The sequence below is a fragment of the Poecilia reticulata genome, chromosome 10 (assembly GCF_904066995.2).
Source record: "Poecilia reticulata chromosome 10, P_reticulata-male-v2, whole genome shotgun sequence".
Taxonomy (NCBI): domain Eukaryota; kingdom Metazoa; phylum Chordata; class Actinopteri; order Cyprinodontiformes; family Poeciliidae; genus Poecilia; species Poecilia reticulata.
Window position 1 is genome coordinate 23,398,639 of NC_088839.1, and position 13,460 is coordinate 23,412,098.

At 37.6% G+C, this 13,460-nt stretch overlaps 1 protein-coding gene across 1 annotated transcript in view; it reads right to left on the minus strand.

Annotated features, from left to right (window-relative positions):
- Positions 1–13,460, minus strand: part of glra4a (glycine receptor, alpha 4a) — a 56,419-nt gene that overhangs the window by 21,824 nt on the left and 21,135 nt on the right. Inside the window, exon 2 of the mRNA XM_008420580.3 lies at positions 1,358–1,488. Coding sequence (XP_008418802.1) covers positions 1,358–1,488 — 131 coding nt within the window. The remainder of the gene's footprint in view (positions 1–1,357; positions 1,489–13,460) is intronic.

The following is a 13,460-nucleotide window of genomic DNA, read 5'->3' on the forward strand; positions in this document are numbered from 1 at the left end:
ACACACGAAACACGTTACACACACAGTTGGTGACAATAAAAACACAGTACATTAAATACATAAGCTAAATTATGGAAAATCAGTTTCCATAATGGTTTTTAACCATTTTATTGGCGACGTACAGACAGAAGGAGCATGTTCTCATAGAACGGCAACCGGTGCAGTTAGCGAGAGGTTGTGAGGCTCAGCTCGCTGCTGCCTCACCTGCTTCGCTTCTAACCATTTGAATGGGAAAATGCGAAAATTCAGCGATTTTGAAGAAAAAAAACATCAGATTTGGTTAAATTAAATGAAAAATAAGTACTTTATAGTACAAACCACAGGGTGAAAATATCTTTATAAATTATTTTATTATTATATATTATTTTTTCATCCGGGGTCGGGTCGCGGGGGCACCCGACCTGAAGCTGCTGCCCCCGCGACCCGACCCCGGATAAGCGGAAGAAAATGGATGGATGGATGGATGGATTATTTTTTCATGATGACAGGTGAGGCTCTGCCTCACCTGCCTCCCCTGACCGCACGTCAGTGATATATATAAGCTGCACCGGGCTATAAACTGCTGGTAACTCCGCCGCTCTCGGTTTTCCACAAGGATGCCCCAACGCCAAACCATAGATTCGTTCACGCCGAGTTGTGCAGCGGCTATCGATCGATCTGTACTGCCAAATTGGTAGCCCTCAACTTAAAAGCGGCATCATATGAACTTCTTTGTGTTGTTTCTATGATGAGGCAGGGGTATGACCACATTTTCTGTGGTAGGAGTTTAGAGACTTTGATGAATGAATAGCAATGCTTTCTGTTGAATTCAAAACTCTTGCCTCTATGAAAAAAAAAACTGTAATACATTTGTTTTATGGTCTACGTTTGTCACCTTTAATTTTTCAATTAAAATAAACTTCACACACTTGAGATGGAGCATCTCAGTGCTTAAAATGAAAATCAGAAACACAAATTATTTTGTCAGATTAGTGCATTTCTACTTAAAACAATGAGCTTGTATGGAGGCAGATGTATAGTTACCACTATTTTTCACCTTTCAAAATAGATATTGGTACATAAAAGTGAGCAAATTAATTTTACTCCATGCCAAACAAAAAAACAGCAAGCCTAAGAGGAGTAGCATAGAGGCAGACTTGATTAAAGCCAAATAGCTTTCAGAACATTGAAAGAAAGTTGCTCCATAACTGCATCATCATGAACCAGATATTTATGATCACTGTTGATGGAAAATATTGTGAAACAAAAGATGTACTTTCACTGCAGAGTGTTTGGAAGTGTTTATCTTGTTTTCATGTGTCTGTTTTTGGATTTTATTGATGGCTGCTGTGATAGTATGCCGGATCATACGCCGCACCTTTGAAGTTGGGTCTGATGCGTGCATCGTATCCTGATGTTCTCCCCATGAGCTTGTCCAGGAAGTCAGAAGGTGAAAGCTGTGGTCCGACCCGGCCGGGGGCCTTTGTCTCCTCCTTACAGGAGCTCAATCTGAAAGACAAAAAGACAAGGAACAAGCAAAGAGTGAGTGATTTAAAATTTGTACAGAGTAAGTGTTTTAAGTGTGTTGTAAAAGTATTTACACTCTTTGAACTTCTGTTTTTATTGTCAGGGTTCTGGCACAAGCTTCTAAACTTTGACTAGGTCACTATGTTGTCACTGTCAGGCAAAAGCCTATTTTTGGTCATTATCTTTTTTTTTGTGATGCGTTTTTACTTTCACATCTGTCTGTGGTTTTACTTTGATTTTGACCAAACGACATGAGTTTACATTAGAAGACACTTTTTTTTTTTTACTGTAAAGTCACTTTTTTTAGGTAAAAAGTTTCTGTTTGACAGCGACAACATTCTTTTATATATTATAACAAATTATTTCAAATGCGTCTCAACTGCTTCAACACACTTGAATCAGATTAAGTCATTCGCAGAAGGGCTCTGAATTTTACTGAATAAGCAGAACCTCAAAAAGTGCTCGTTGCATCCCACACCGGACTCTGCTTAGTTCAAAAATAGCTCCGCCATCTTTGTTTCTGTATCAATGGCTCTGCTTAAGGATGCAGCAGCGCCCTCTTCTGGATGGAAGCCATTCTACAACAATTTATAAGCAGAGGTTATTAGTTAATCGATTGGAACTCATTTTAATGTAATTAACCATTAATCAACAATTAATCAAAGATCAATTACGTTTCCACCCCTAGTTCTGATGTAGCAGTAAGTGGAGGGAAAATATGAGAATCCAAAAAAATTACAATCAGCAAATCTGCTAATAAAATAATCCAGCTGCCGAGAAAGGAGGATGAAAATTAGATCAAATAAGTTGGTAAAGAACAATTTAACTCTGTTGCATGATGTCTTGTGTCTTATTGCACTTGTTAGGCTACAAATACAGAGAAGGAACAGAGAAGCTGAGGTAAATGTGTCCCTTTCCTGTGATTCCCTCTGCTGCTGCCTTAGCAGGGGTAAGTCTGACAGAATGATGGCTCAATTGTAATGCTATGAACGTCACACAGGGGAGAGGAACGAGTTGATTGGAGCTCCAGAGAGGCTTAGACAACCACTGACAGGAATTACCAACAGGCAGGAGTCAAAATGAGAAGAGGAAGGAAGTGGAAGAAAAATGTTTAAAGGTAAAGGTAAAGGTAAAGATAAAGAACGAAACCCTGGATCATAATGGATTAGATTTCAGTTTGGCCCCTGCTATAGCTCAGCATGTTGCACCGCGTGATTTTGATACAACTGTAAATAGTGCACGATCCGTCTTGATCTGAAGCTCCGTAGTGGAGATGGCAGGTTCAATCCCAAGGCAGCTTTGCTGATGTACCGTATTCCTGGGAGTGTGTGTGTGGAGCCAGTTTCTGATCCATCAATCTTAGGACCTCTTAGCTCTATCTACAGTCACATGAACTGCACAGTCAGGGACTACAGGCTGGAGGTCTTCATGGAGAATATTTCAGGTCACAAAGATGCTGGATTGACATCATGATATATTTGTGCCTTGGAGTTTAGGCTGAAAATAGAAATTCAAACTCAGGACGTGTCTCATTACCTCATCATTCCTAACAGGCTTGTTTATATCGCTTCACACATTATTGGTGAGGATTTACTGTCAGTCACTATGCAGGAAACATAAAAAAAATGCCAATTCCACTGCAAGTGAAGCCGTCAGTATTTTAATTTGGAAAAAAAAAAGACAATGCAGATATTTGTGTAAAAATAGCAAACAGTTTTACAACAAAAACACTGCAATTAACAGAGTCAAAGAACACGTCTTAGACGTTGCAGACAGCAAAACAACTCATTATCCCCCCATTTTCTTTAAATTGGGATAATTATACAAGCTCAATTTCAAGAACACTAGAGATGTTTTCAGATATGCTGGAAAAAAAGCAGCATTCAATGTATTTTTAATTACTTTCAGATAGGTTTTTGTTTTTCAACAAACCAACTTTACTGCCTCTTGCAAAAATGTTAATATCCCTGAAACTCTTTCACATTTCCTGACATTACAACCACAAACTTCAGTTAATTTTATTTATATTTTATGCTATACAAGAAAAAGTGCAATAGTTTCTTGCTTTGTCATAATGAAAGTTGCTAAGAATCCAAATACAGCGAAAATGAATGCGGGGTGATGATGACACGGATAATTTATTGACTCAGAACAGAACAAGGAAATTGGCATGGTGTGTTGCCAACTACAATCAAGACATCTTATGATTTCCTGTTTGAGGCTCTTTCATACAGGTTAGATGGGTACAAAACTAAAGGTAGTCCTAGAGATTCTCCCACTTGAGTTGTGGATCTCTGCAGCTCCTCCAGAGTTACCAGAGGCTTCTTGTTTGTTACTTTGATTAATGCTCTTCCTGCCCTTGCTGCCAGTTTAGCTGAAGACTTCAGTCTTGGTAGGTTTGCATTCGCTTTATACTCTTTCAATTTTTATACAAAGTATTGATTGCTTTCTGAGATGAATAAAGCTTGGAAAATTGATCAAACCAGACAAAACTTCTCAGCTTTTAGTGAACATTTTTGAATACTCAGTTTTTCTGATGTTTTATGGTCATATGCTCTCCTTTGTTGTTCTGTTGCATAAAAGGCAATAAAATTCACTGAATTTGTAATCAGTGAAATGTGAAATTGTTTAAAGAGTTTTAAGCTATTTGCAAGGTGCTGTAAATTAATATTACAAACTTCATCACTAGCCCATATTTTGATTCCAATAACCTGCTTATCGATTGTACAGTGGCACGATTTCAGGCATCCAAGCTGCCATCTTCTTCTCCTTTCAAACAGCCTAAAATTTCCAAAAAGGACATATCAGATTTGCACACAGGTCATTCAAGCACACCCTAAGCAAGAGATTCAATTCTGGATACACTTTATCATCTCTGACACGGGACCAGATAGTATTTTACAAGCTGAGACATGGAGAGAACAGATCATTCATTTTTCATTCAGGTTTATTTTATTTCTCTATCTGAAGTAGTACCACGACTGCAGAAATCCATTGAATTTTGATTGTAATTCTTCATCGTTGAATAAAGTTGCAAATGTTGCAGTTGGACAAAGTTCAGTGATATCTGATGTGAATTCATGAAAATTGCAAATTCATGAAAATTGCATCAGTACTGATGATATTTTGTCTCTGGTGTCTTTTTTGTTACACTAATCAGCTCTTTTGTTCTGTTTGTAGACTCATTGTTGTGTTTTGTACCTTTGGGGACCTAATGCTGGTCATGGCTCATTATTTTACCTTCTTCCTGACACGAGGAGGCAATTTATCACATTTGACAGCTAGTTACTACCTTTCGTAAATGAAGTTTTCTATTGACCAGTCATTTTGCATTCTTTATCCAGTCATGTTTTACAAATCCACAGTTGGTTACAAAACACTTTCCAGTCTCTCACACCAGTTTTTATTGTCAGTATTTAGCATGCGTACCAAGTGATTAAAGGAAATTTCTTGATCTTTGAGGAAAAACTGCTTCAGTTTTGTGCATGGAAAACATCTACAAGCAAATTTAAAAAGGCTTATGGTAAAGAAAATTGAATTTTTCAGTTTTAGGGTTTTACTAAACATGATAAAAATGTTCTGTCCCCTTCATTCACTGAAAGCTGAAAACAGCTCCTCTAAAATTGCTGATGTTTTTTAGTCTTTTTGTGTTAACACAGCCGTGTATATATCACAGCAACAAAATGACAAAACTCTGGATTTTATGGAGCTACTCACCTTAATCACTGTCAGTTAATCAATACATTTTATTAACAGGAACTGCCTACTACTTTTTTTATTATCCCCTGATGCAAAATCCCTTTAACTGAAAGGTGTCTTATTGTATGTATACTATTAAGTTATGTTTGTAAATTAAAACACTAAAAGACATTGTAAATATCAGACTATCTGCTACCAACTTTAATCTGCTATGTCTCCAATTTGTAGTTAAACTGATACTGAACGCACAGCCGTTTATTTATGCTTCCATTTCTCACATGCTTTAGTACAAACAATGCTGCACAGGGAAATGGAGTGATATGGAAACGTTCAGTGGCACTATGCCATTTATTAAACTCTTCTGGACTGAAAAATAGTGAATCTTAAAGCATTTTGTTGGCTCTCCACTTCTCCAAAAATACCCTTCTGATCTTTTGTTAATGGAGAGACTGCCAGCCTGTATTAACAAGTTAGAAATGTGTGAGCTGCAGTGTAAAAGCAGACTTCTGTGAACATCAGCTTGAAACGTGACTGTCAAATAGCAGAGAAAATGTGTTGGAAAATGTAACAGAAATCGGTGACCATGGACGTCATAATGGATTTGTAAAAATGCCACTCTAGGCTGCATGGTGGAGGCGTGGGTGGCACAAGAAAGTTTGGCTTGGAAACCTGGCCTGTTTCTTTCTGCATGGAGTTTGCTTGTTGAACGTATGAGTTGTCTCAGGGTTACTCCGGCAGTCCAAAAACACAACCCCACATGCACCTTAAATATCAGTGTGCATGTGCCTGGTTGTTTGTCCTGTGTCTCTTTGTGCTGCTCTGTGATCGACTGTCCAGTTAGTGCAGGAGATAGGCAAGACAGTGAATGATTTCTACCTTTAAGAAGAAATAAAGACTTTTTTTCTCAAAACTATTCAGGGATTAATGATGCCAAACTCTTCCTGTTGAGTTCAACAGCTGAACTTCTCACCCCTCAGCAGGAATAAGATTTCCTTTTTTCTTTGCTTTCTCACTAGGACCGCTTCGACTCTCCAAACAGCATCTTGCATTTCTAATAGAACTGTTTTAATGTTGGTTACATGGTAAGAATTTCTTCTGTCTAGTCTTTCTTCTCTGTAGCAAAACTCCAGTTCATTCCAAGACATGTTATGGTCCCTGGAGTTTCCTCATAGTGGTACATGCCTGGAAAATCTCTGACAAGAAGCGACCCAATCCAACCAACAGTGGCCGTAGCGCAAGTTCCCTCTGAATCAAATCCCTCACTGTCTCTCTACGGCTGAATGTAGCATCTAATATCCAGGATCTCATTCTTTCAGTCAAGATAAATATCTCATGACCACAGAAAAGGGTATAAATGTAGTTGAAGTGGTAAATGGAGAGCGTGGCTTCTTCACCGCAATGTACTGGAGCAGCACAATCTAGAGGCCTATCAACTACGACTGCCTAATAATGTCCTGTCGTCTCTGCTAGTGAGCCTTCAGCAACCTTAGAGACTTACCTTCTGCTGAGTCCTCAGACCCTTAAAGTTCACCTTTTTACCTCTTGATGATATCCTCAGTCTGTGTCAGAAACCATCCTAAGCCCCACAAAAAGTATACACAACCTGAGGTGGTTTCTGCCTTCCCTCTGAGTTGTTGACTATTTTTTTCTAAACTTCCTTGAGCAAACTAGATAGTTTAGGAGAACTTCCTGGAAGGACGTTGCCTTCCTTTTAGTCAAAAGCAGATTTCTCTGCTGCTTAAGGAGTCCTCAAAAACAACCAAGCCTTAAAAACTTCTTTAACCCAATTGCTGCTTCCTTAACAGCTGGAGAGTTTAGGCCTCAGCTCCTTTATAGAAAGCAGCGACTGGATCCAACTCAGTAGCAGATTATATTCAGCGGATAAGGTGACCTGATATAAGGTACACTTATGAAACGCAGTGATTCCAAATGTTTAGCTACAAAGTTATCTGCAATAGGATTTTCAATTCCCTCCATAAGTACGTTTATTGGTCCTTTGTTTGAAGGATTCATTTAGTAAGATGTTCTCTGCTGACATTTAATTAGCCTGACCTTTTGCTTCCCCTGCATTGCTTTTTATTTGAGCGTCGGCACCAGACTGCCGGCTAGAATGTGCAACTAATTTCTTTCCATCCATTTTATGGCAAGTTTAAAACTGTCACAGCCTCGTTAGCGAGCGACTTTACCGGGTTACAAAAGCAAAGCTGGATCAAAGGTGAAATACAACTGCATACGGATGCAAGAAAATTTCTGCTTTCAACACAGCAACACGGTACTATGGTTGACTGTTTCAATATGAGCCTGGAAAAATATCTTGTTCTTTAAAAACACCATGGTTAGAGTGCTCAAACTTTTTTCGTTGTGGGGAAACTTGATTCTTTTCTTCTTGAAGACTTAAAATTACTTTTTGTGACTGATGTGATGCCTACACACACACACGCACACACACACACACCTTCAGAGACCCTCTGCCCCACAATGCCATTAAATTACATTTAAATAATACAGTTTAGAGGTGCTCAAACTTTTATGATTTTCTACAGTTCTAAAGTTGTGAAAGGTTAGTACTTTTAAACAGAATCAGACGCAATACGACATCTGTTTCATGCCATGTTTACCATTTATAGACCCAATCACACACAAACTAAAAGAAAACAAGGCAAAATTATTTTGTAATACTTATAGTGGTAATCAAGCATGAACTGAATAGAGTAAAAAGGATTAGAGAGTTGAAATCAAACACTTGGTTTTATCTGCAAGGTCATGTATGTCTGTTAAGCCATACTTTGAGTGAATAAAGAAAACCAATAATTTACTAGATGAGTAATTTGGGATTTTGTTTAAACTTATTAGCTTTTGATTAAAATGCAATTAATTAATTACAGCCCCTGGAATTAATTGATTAAAACTCCTAATCAAGTCCCACCACTATTATTTGACAGACACAGACCTTTCTTCTAATGTATCTTGCCAAGTTGTGATTCATGGTTTTAAAATGATGTCATTTTTGTCTTTAATGACCTGTGTAACCCTTGTCTTCACACTTCTCTATGCAGTGCCCTACGGCTGCTAATAGCCTCTTTTGATCAATGGGCTGGTAGGTGAATGAGATTCGGAGCACGCTGCAATTTAACATAAGCCTTCACCTTCGATGACATGACCACTGCCACTGTGACACCCTATACTAACTTAATGCAGACAGGCATCTGACTTAATCTGGGTTTACATATGTGAAGCACATGAGGGTAAACGTAGCAAAGAAGATATTATGACAACAGAAACAAATCGGAACAGATTTAGAATCAGCTTAGTGATAAAACAAGAACTAATGTAATCTCTTCATGGCTGCAAAAGCCAAAATTCAATCAAATTAAAGTGAGATGCAAAACTATGATGACAAGCCTTTCATACTCATGCAAGGTGGTTTATATGAAACCAGGTTCAATTCACAATGTCACACATAAATCCCAGGTATGCAGCAGTACAAAAAAATCATTCCGTATAGTATGTGTAAAATCATAATATATTTTTAAGTAAAAGACCATTTTAAATACTTGGCTCAGTAACACTATAACCTATGATAGTGTTTTGGTCTCTGTTTTCTGTGGCCTGTTGAGACACGGACTCAACCTACACATTTAAAGTTTTGCTGCATCTGCCACCAAGATGTCAGCAGTAGATTCTTTAAGACCTGCGAGCTGCTAGGTGGGGATTTCATTCTTCTTATGACTTATTTTTCCAGCACATCCTACAGATGCCTGACTGGACTAAATTTTTTTTAAGATCTGGAGATAATGCCTCAAACTAGGTGTGCACCATTCCTGAACCATTTTTTGCTTCCCTTCACCTCCTTTATTCAACCAAAAGAGGCCACCTGGAGGACATGACCTTAATGTTTCTCAGCAGAAATCATCATTCCTCTTGCAGCCCTCTAAGTGATGTAAAAGAAAAGTGATTCGTAAGACTGTACTACCTTCTTTCATTGCTTTGTAATTAAGTTCTGATGCTCATATTCCCACTGCTGGAGGTGTAGATCAAATTGCTAAAAAATACATCAGAATTGATGCTGGTTCTGACTGAAAGAAGTGGTGGGTCCTGCTTACTAAAGAGTTATTTGTGCTAACCTTTAAAGCGTCCCCCTCCACTCTACGTGGAGGGATCCGTCATTTATTGTGTTTTGTCCCGAGGCGGAGCGGAAAGGGCGGGACCAGGAATTGCCAGGGCCTGCGCGTCCTCGCTATATAAGCAGCCTGCTCCAGTGCGTGACGAGAGGGGAGAGGAGTTGAAGCTGGCTTGGAGCTGAGTCGGCTTCTCCACCCAGCTCTGCTCTACAGAGGTGTCTCTTCCCTGACCTGCCTGCCCACCCCGTCTTTGTTTGGGTTTTGTTTTGTTTGACCTTTTTCTTTTGCAGGACTTCCCCACTCACCACCAGCTTCAGAGATGCCATCGGCCACAGGGGGCCACCCGCTTGTTCCTGTTTGGTTATGTTTGTTGTATGTGTTGCTCAATAAAGAGCGCATTTCTTGTTGAAGGCCGTGTCTCCCTGGTTTTTGTTACGGCTCAACGAGCCGGGTCATAACATAAACATTAGTTTTGCTACCGCTATAGCACTACACCAACGCGTATTTAGCCAAAGCTAATGCTAAAGCGCTGACTTCAGTTCAAATTATATCTCCACTTGAAAGACTACAACCCTCAAGCCCCAATTTAATTTTGACATTACAATTTACATGTTCTATATGCCCCCAGATCAGTGGTTCTTAACCTGGGTTCGATCGAACCCCAGGGGTTTGGTGAGTCGGTCTCAGGGGTTCGGCGGAGCCTCTGCCACGGAGGTAAAGTCACACTTGTGTAAAGTCGTGATGACGCCCCACTTTGCCATCACTTGCTGCAGAGGATCAGTTACATTGCTTAGCCAATCAGTGCTATAGGAGGAGCCCTGATTGAAGGAGCTACACTCTCAGCATGGATTTGAACGTGTGTCTTTAATTCATTCAGCAAAGCTCACAGTTTTTACCAAATTCTGTAGCTTTCGGTGTACTTCTAAATCTGCTCCTTAGTCGCATCTTTTCGGGGTTGCTACTGCCTCTAGTGGTGTGAAGTTGGTAACACAACTAATATAATTACGTTACTAAATCAGAATATCACAAAGTCTTTATTATTTATTATTAATTTTTCATTCTCTTAAGAATGTCATAAAAAATCACATTTTATTCATCACTACAGAAGGGTTCAGTGAATGCGAATATGAAACTGGTGGGTTCGGTACCTCAAAAAAGGTTAAGAACCACTGATCCAGATATTGCATCTATACCTTGTTCTGTACTGTCCATGTATGTTCGAGTTATTTGGTTTTCTTAATGTGTTAACATTAACAACAAATATGGCATCAATATCAGATATCTTTGAACTTTAAGAAAGCCAGCATAAGCTACTTCCAAACATGTACGAGTGAAAAATAATTAAGGACTAATCAAGATTGTACATAGAGAAAAAAGACAAACCCACAACGAAAAGTAAACTAGTAACTAAAATAGTCAAAAAAGAAAAAAAGAAACAAGCAAACAAAAACTAGGGGTTTTTCCAACAGTTTCAGTGAGTTTATCACATCTTGTAGTTTGCCCTTGAATTTCACAGATACAAAAAAGTGGGGAAAGATAGCTTACTTTTCAATTTTAATACTTGTCCTTAGCGATTATGCAATTCAATAGCCTTACAAGTTATTTTTCTTTTTTCAGGGTCAAATTATGTGCAAAGATTGATTTACTTCTAACTTTTATATAAAGGCAGAGCCACAAGGGAGTATTGTGTGGACTGTGGTTGTGCTTGTTGATTAATCTCCATATGAAAGAAGGAAAGTTTTACAGGCAATTTTTCATCACATTTATGAAGGAAGTTGACTTGACCCAAATTTGAAAATATTTTATTTGGAATATTATATTTTTTTTATTAAAATGACCAAAGCAAATAAATTGTATATGGTTCAAGATATTAAATTCAATAGCTTGTAGCAAAAAAAAGCTAGAATCTAAACAGCCACTTCAAAATAAAAGCATATGTATAAACATCCAAGTACTTGATGAAGTCGATAACCAAAACATCAACAGAGATGTTGAATTATATTAAACTGAAAGTTTACAAAACAATCAAGTAAATAAGAATTTATCTGGAAAAATTAATTTAGAGGAAGTTAAGTCCATTAAAAGTAAAAGTTAGCAAAACAAAAAATGAGCTCAGCTCACATTAGTGAGGTGTCATGCTGACCTGCGTCCACTGCTGAAAAAACTAATAATGAACATCAGAACTGGAACATGAAACACAGAGGCTTAACCTCAGCAGCAGAACCATTTTCCCTGTTCCCATTATGTTTAATATTCTTTGCACTAAATAATAATTACTCCACCCATGAACTTTCGCTGACCTCGTAGCACAACTCTTATCAAAACGCTCCATTTTGAACACTCGAGTGTCACGATTTGTATTAATCCAGTGTAAATAACAACTCTATGCCATCGCTCATGTGAACTAATATGCACTGCAATCTTTAATCTTGTGACTGAGCTTTGACATCTGCAGAGAACTTAACAAACGGATGTTTCCAGGCTTGTGCCACGGTGATAACCGGGGCACAGCGCGCTGTGGCTTGATGACAGAATTATGCTCATGTTTCTGTGACTCTGAACTCCAACTATCACCCCAGGCTGTTCCAAGGCAGCCTTAACTAATCTTTAACACTCTCATCAATTCTGGTCTAGTGAGCTAAAATCCATATTTGTGTGAAATATAATATCCTTCTGTTTATGATTTAATTCATTTATCTGTCCGCATCCCGCTGTGTTAATTCTGAAGAAAGTGGATCAGCAGTTTCTCCAACCTTTCGTCGCTGTCACAATGTCACAGCAGAATAAAATCTTCCACCCACACACTTTACAAAGTTTCCTGCGTTGAGTTCATCTCAGAAAAAAAGTTCTTGCTTTTGATTTGAGAAACTGAATCTCCTCTACGGACGAGTATAAATGTCAAGCAGTCTTGATGACACTAAATCATACATTTTCAGATGTACTCTGATCTGGTAAAGCAACAAACTAATAACTCCACTAACTATCTCTTAAAAAGTAAGCAAGGTGATGAAGGTGCACGTCAGGCTAGATGCAGGTTTTTCTCTTTAGTCAATAAAAGTGATCAATAGCTGATATTTTAAGGCAATGTTATCTACCACAATTCTTGTGATGCAACATCTTTTTAATAATTCTCTTTTGTGCAGTAGTTTCTTCTTTCTTGTTGCTCATGGAGACATTTAAAGAGGGCGCCATTCTTGTTTGTTCTTTAACTTTTTCAGTTCCCATTCTCAAAAATATACTGTCAGTCAAAGCAAAGAAGAAATCTTATTCTTCAAAGTACCTTTATAACTAATTTGGTGTTTTTCCAGAATATATATATATATATATATATATATATATATATATATATATATATATATATATATATATATATATATATATAATATATATATATAAATATATATATTTTTTTCTTCATGTACAGTGAATTTCCCATAACGTACCTCTGACAAAGTTTGACAGATATATAATTGGCTTCCCAAGGAATTAACCACTATTTTTAAAATTTAAAGTATTGCATTTTATCTTGTAGTATACATTTTGCCCATTTTTCAGCAACTATATCTTTGAGCAGTGTGAACATCAGCACTACCAGTTCAAATGTTAGGATTCTTTATTTTTCATAGCTAATTGTTTTTATGTAGCTAAACATAAGATACTATTTTGGAGGAACTGAAAATTGCTTAAAACAATTTCTGACTGAGTTTAAGTAAACTTTCATGCTCCAACACAATACATTTTATGCATCATAAGTTGTATTTGCCACCATTACTGATTATGACTTAAATTAAAGGCTTCTTTGTCAATTTGCAAGAGAAAATAACTTGTAAATTTAATTGTGCATGCCTTAAAATATGCTAAAGTGAAATAAATGTTATGAGAAAAAGACCGTAAACACATTAAGTCCTTAACAATCCTTCAATTTGTGTGTGTAAAGTGGAGGGAAATAAGTGCTTTTCATTCATTCTTATAACTTTATTTTGCAGCAGTTTAAGTTTCTAAACCCTGAAAGGTAGATAGATATTTCCTTCCACTGTTACTCAAAGACTGACTAGCATTGAAATTTAACATAATTGTATAGAAAACCTGTTTTCTACTTGCTCTCTGGAAAGCGATGGATCACTAACTGAAGCT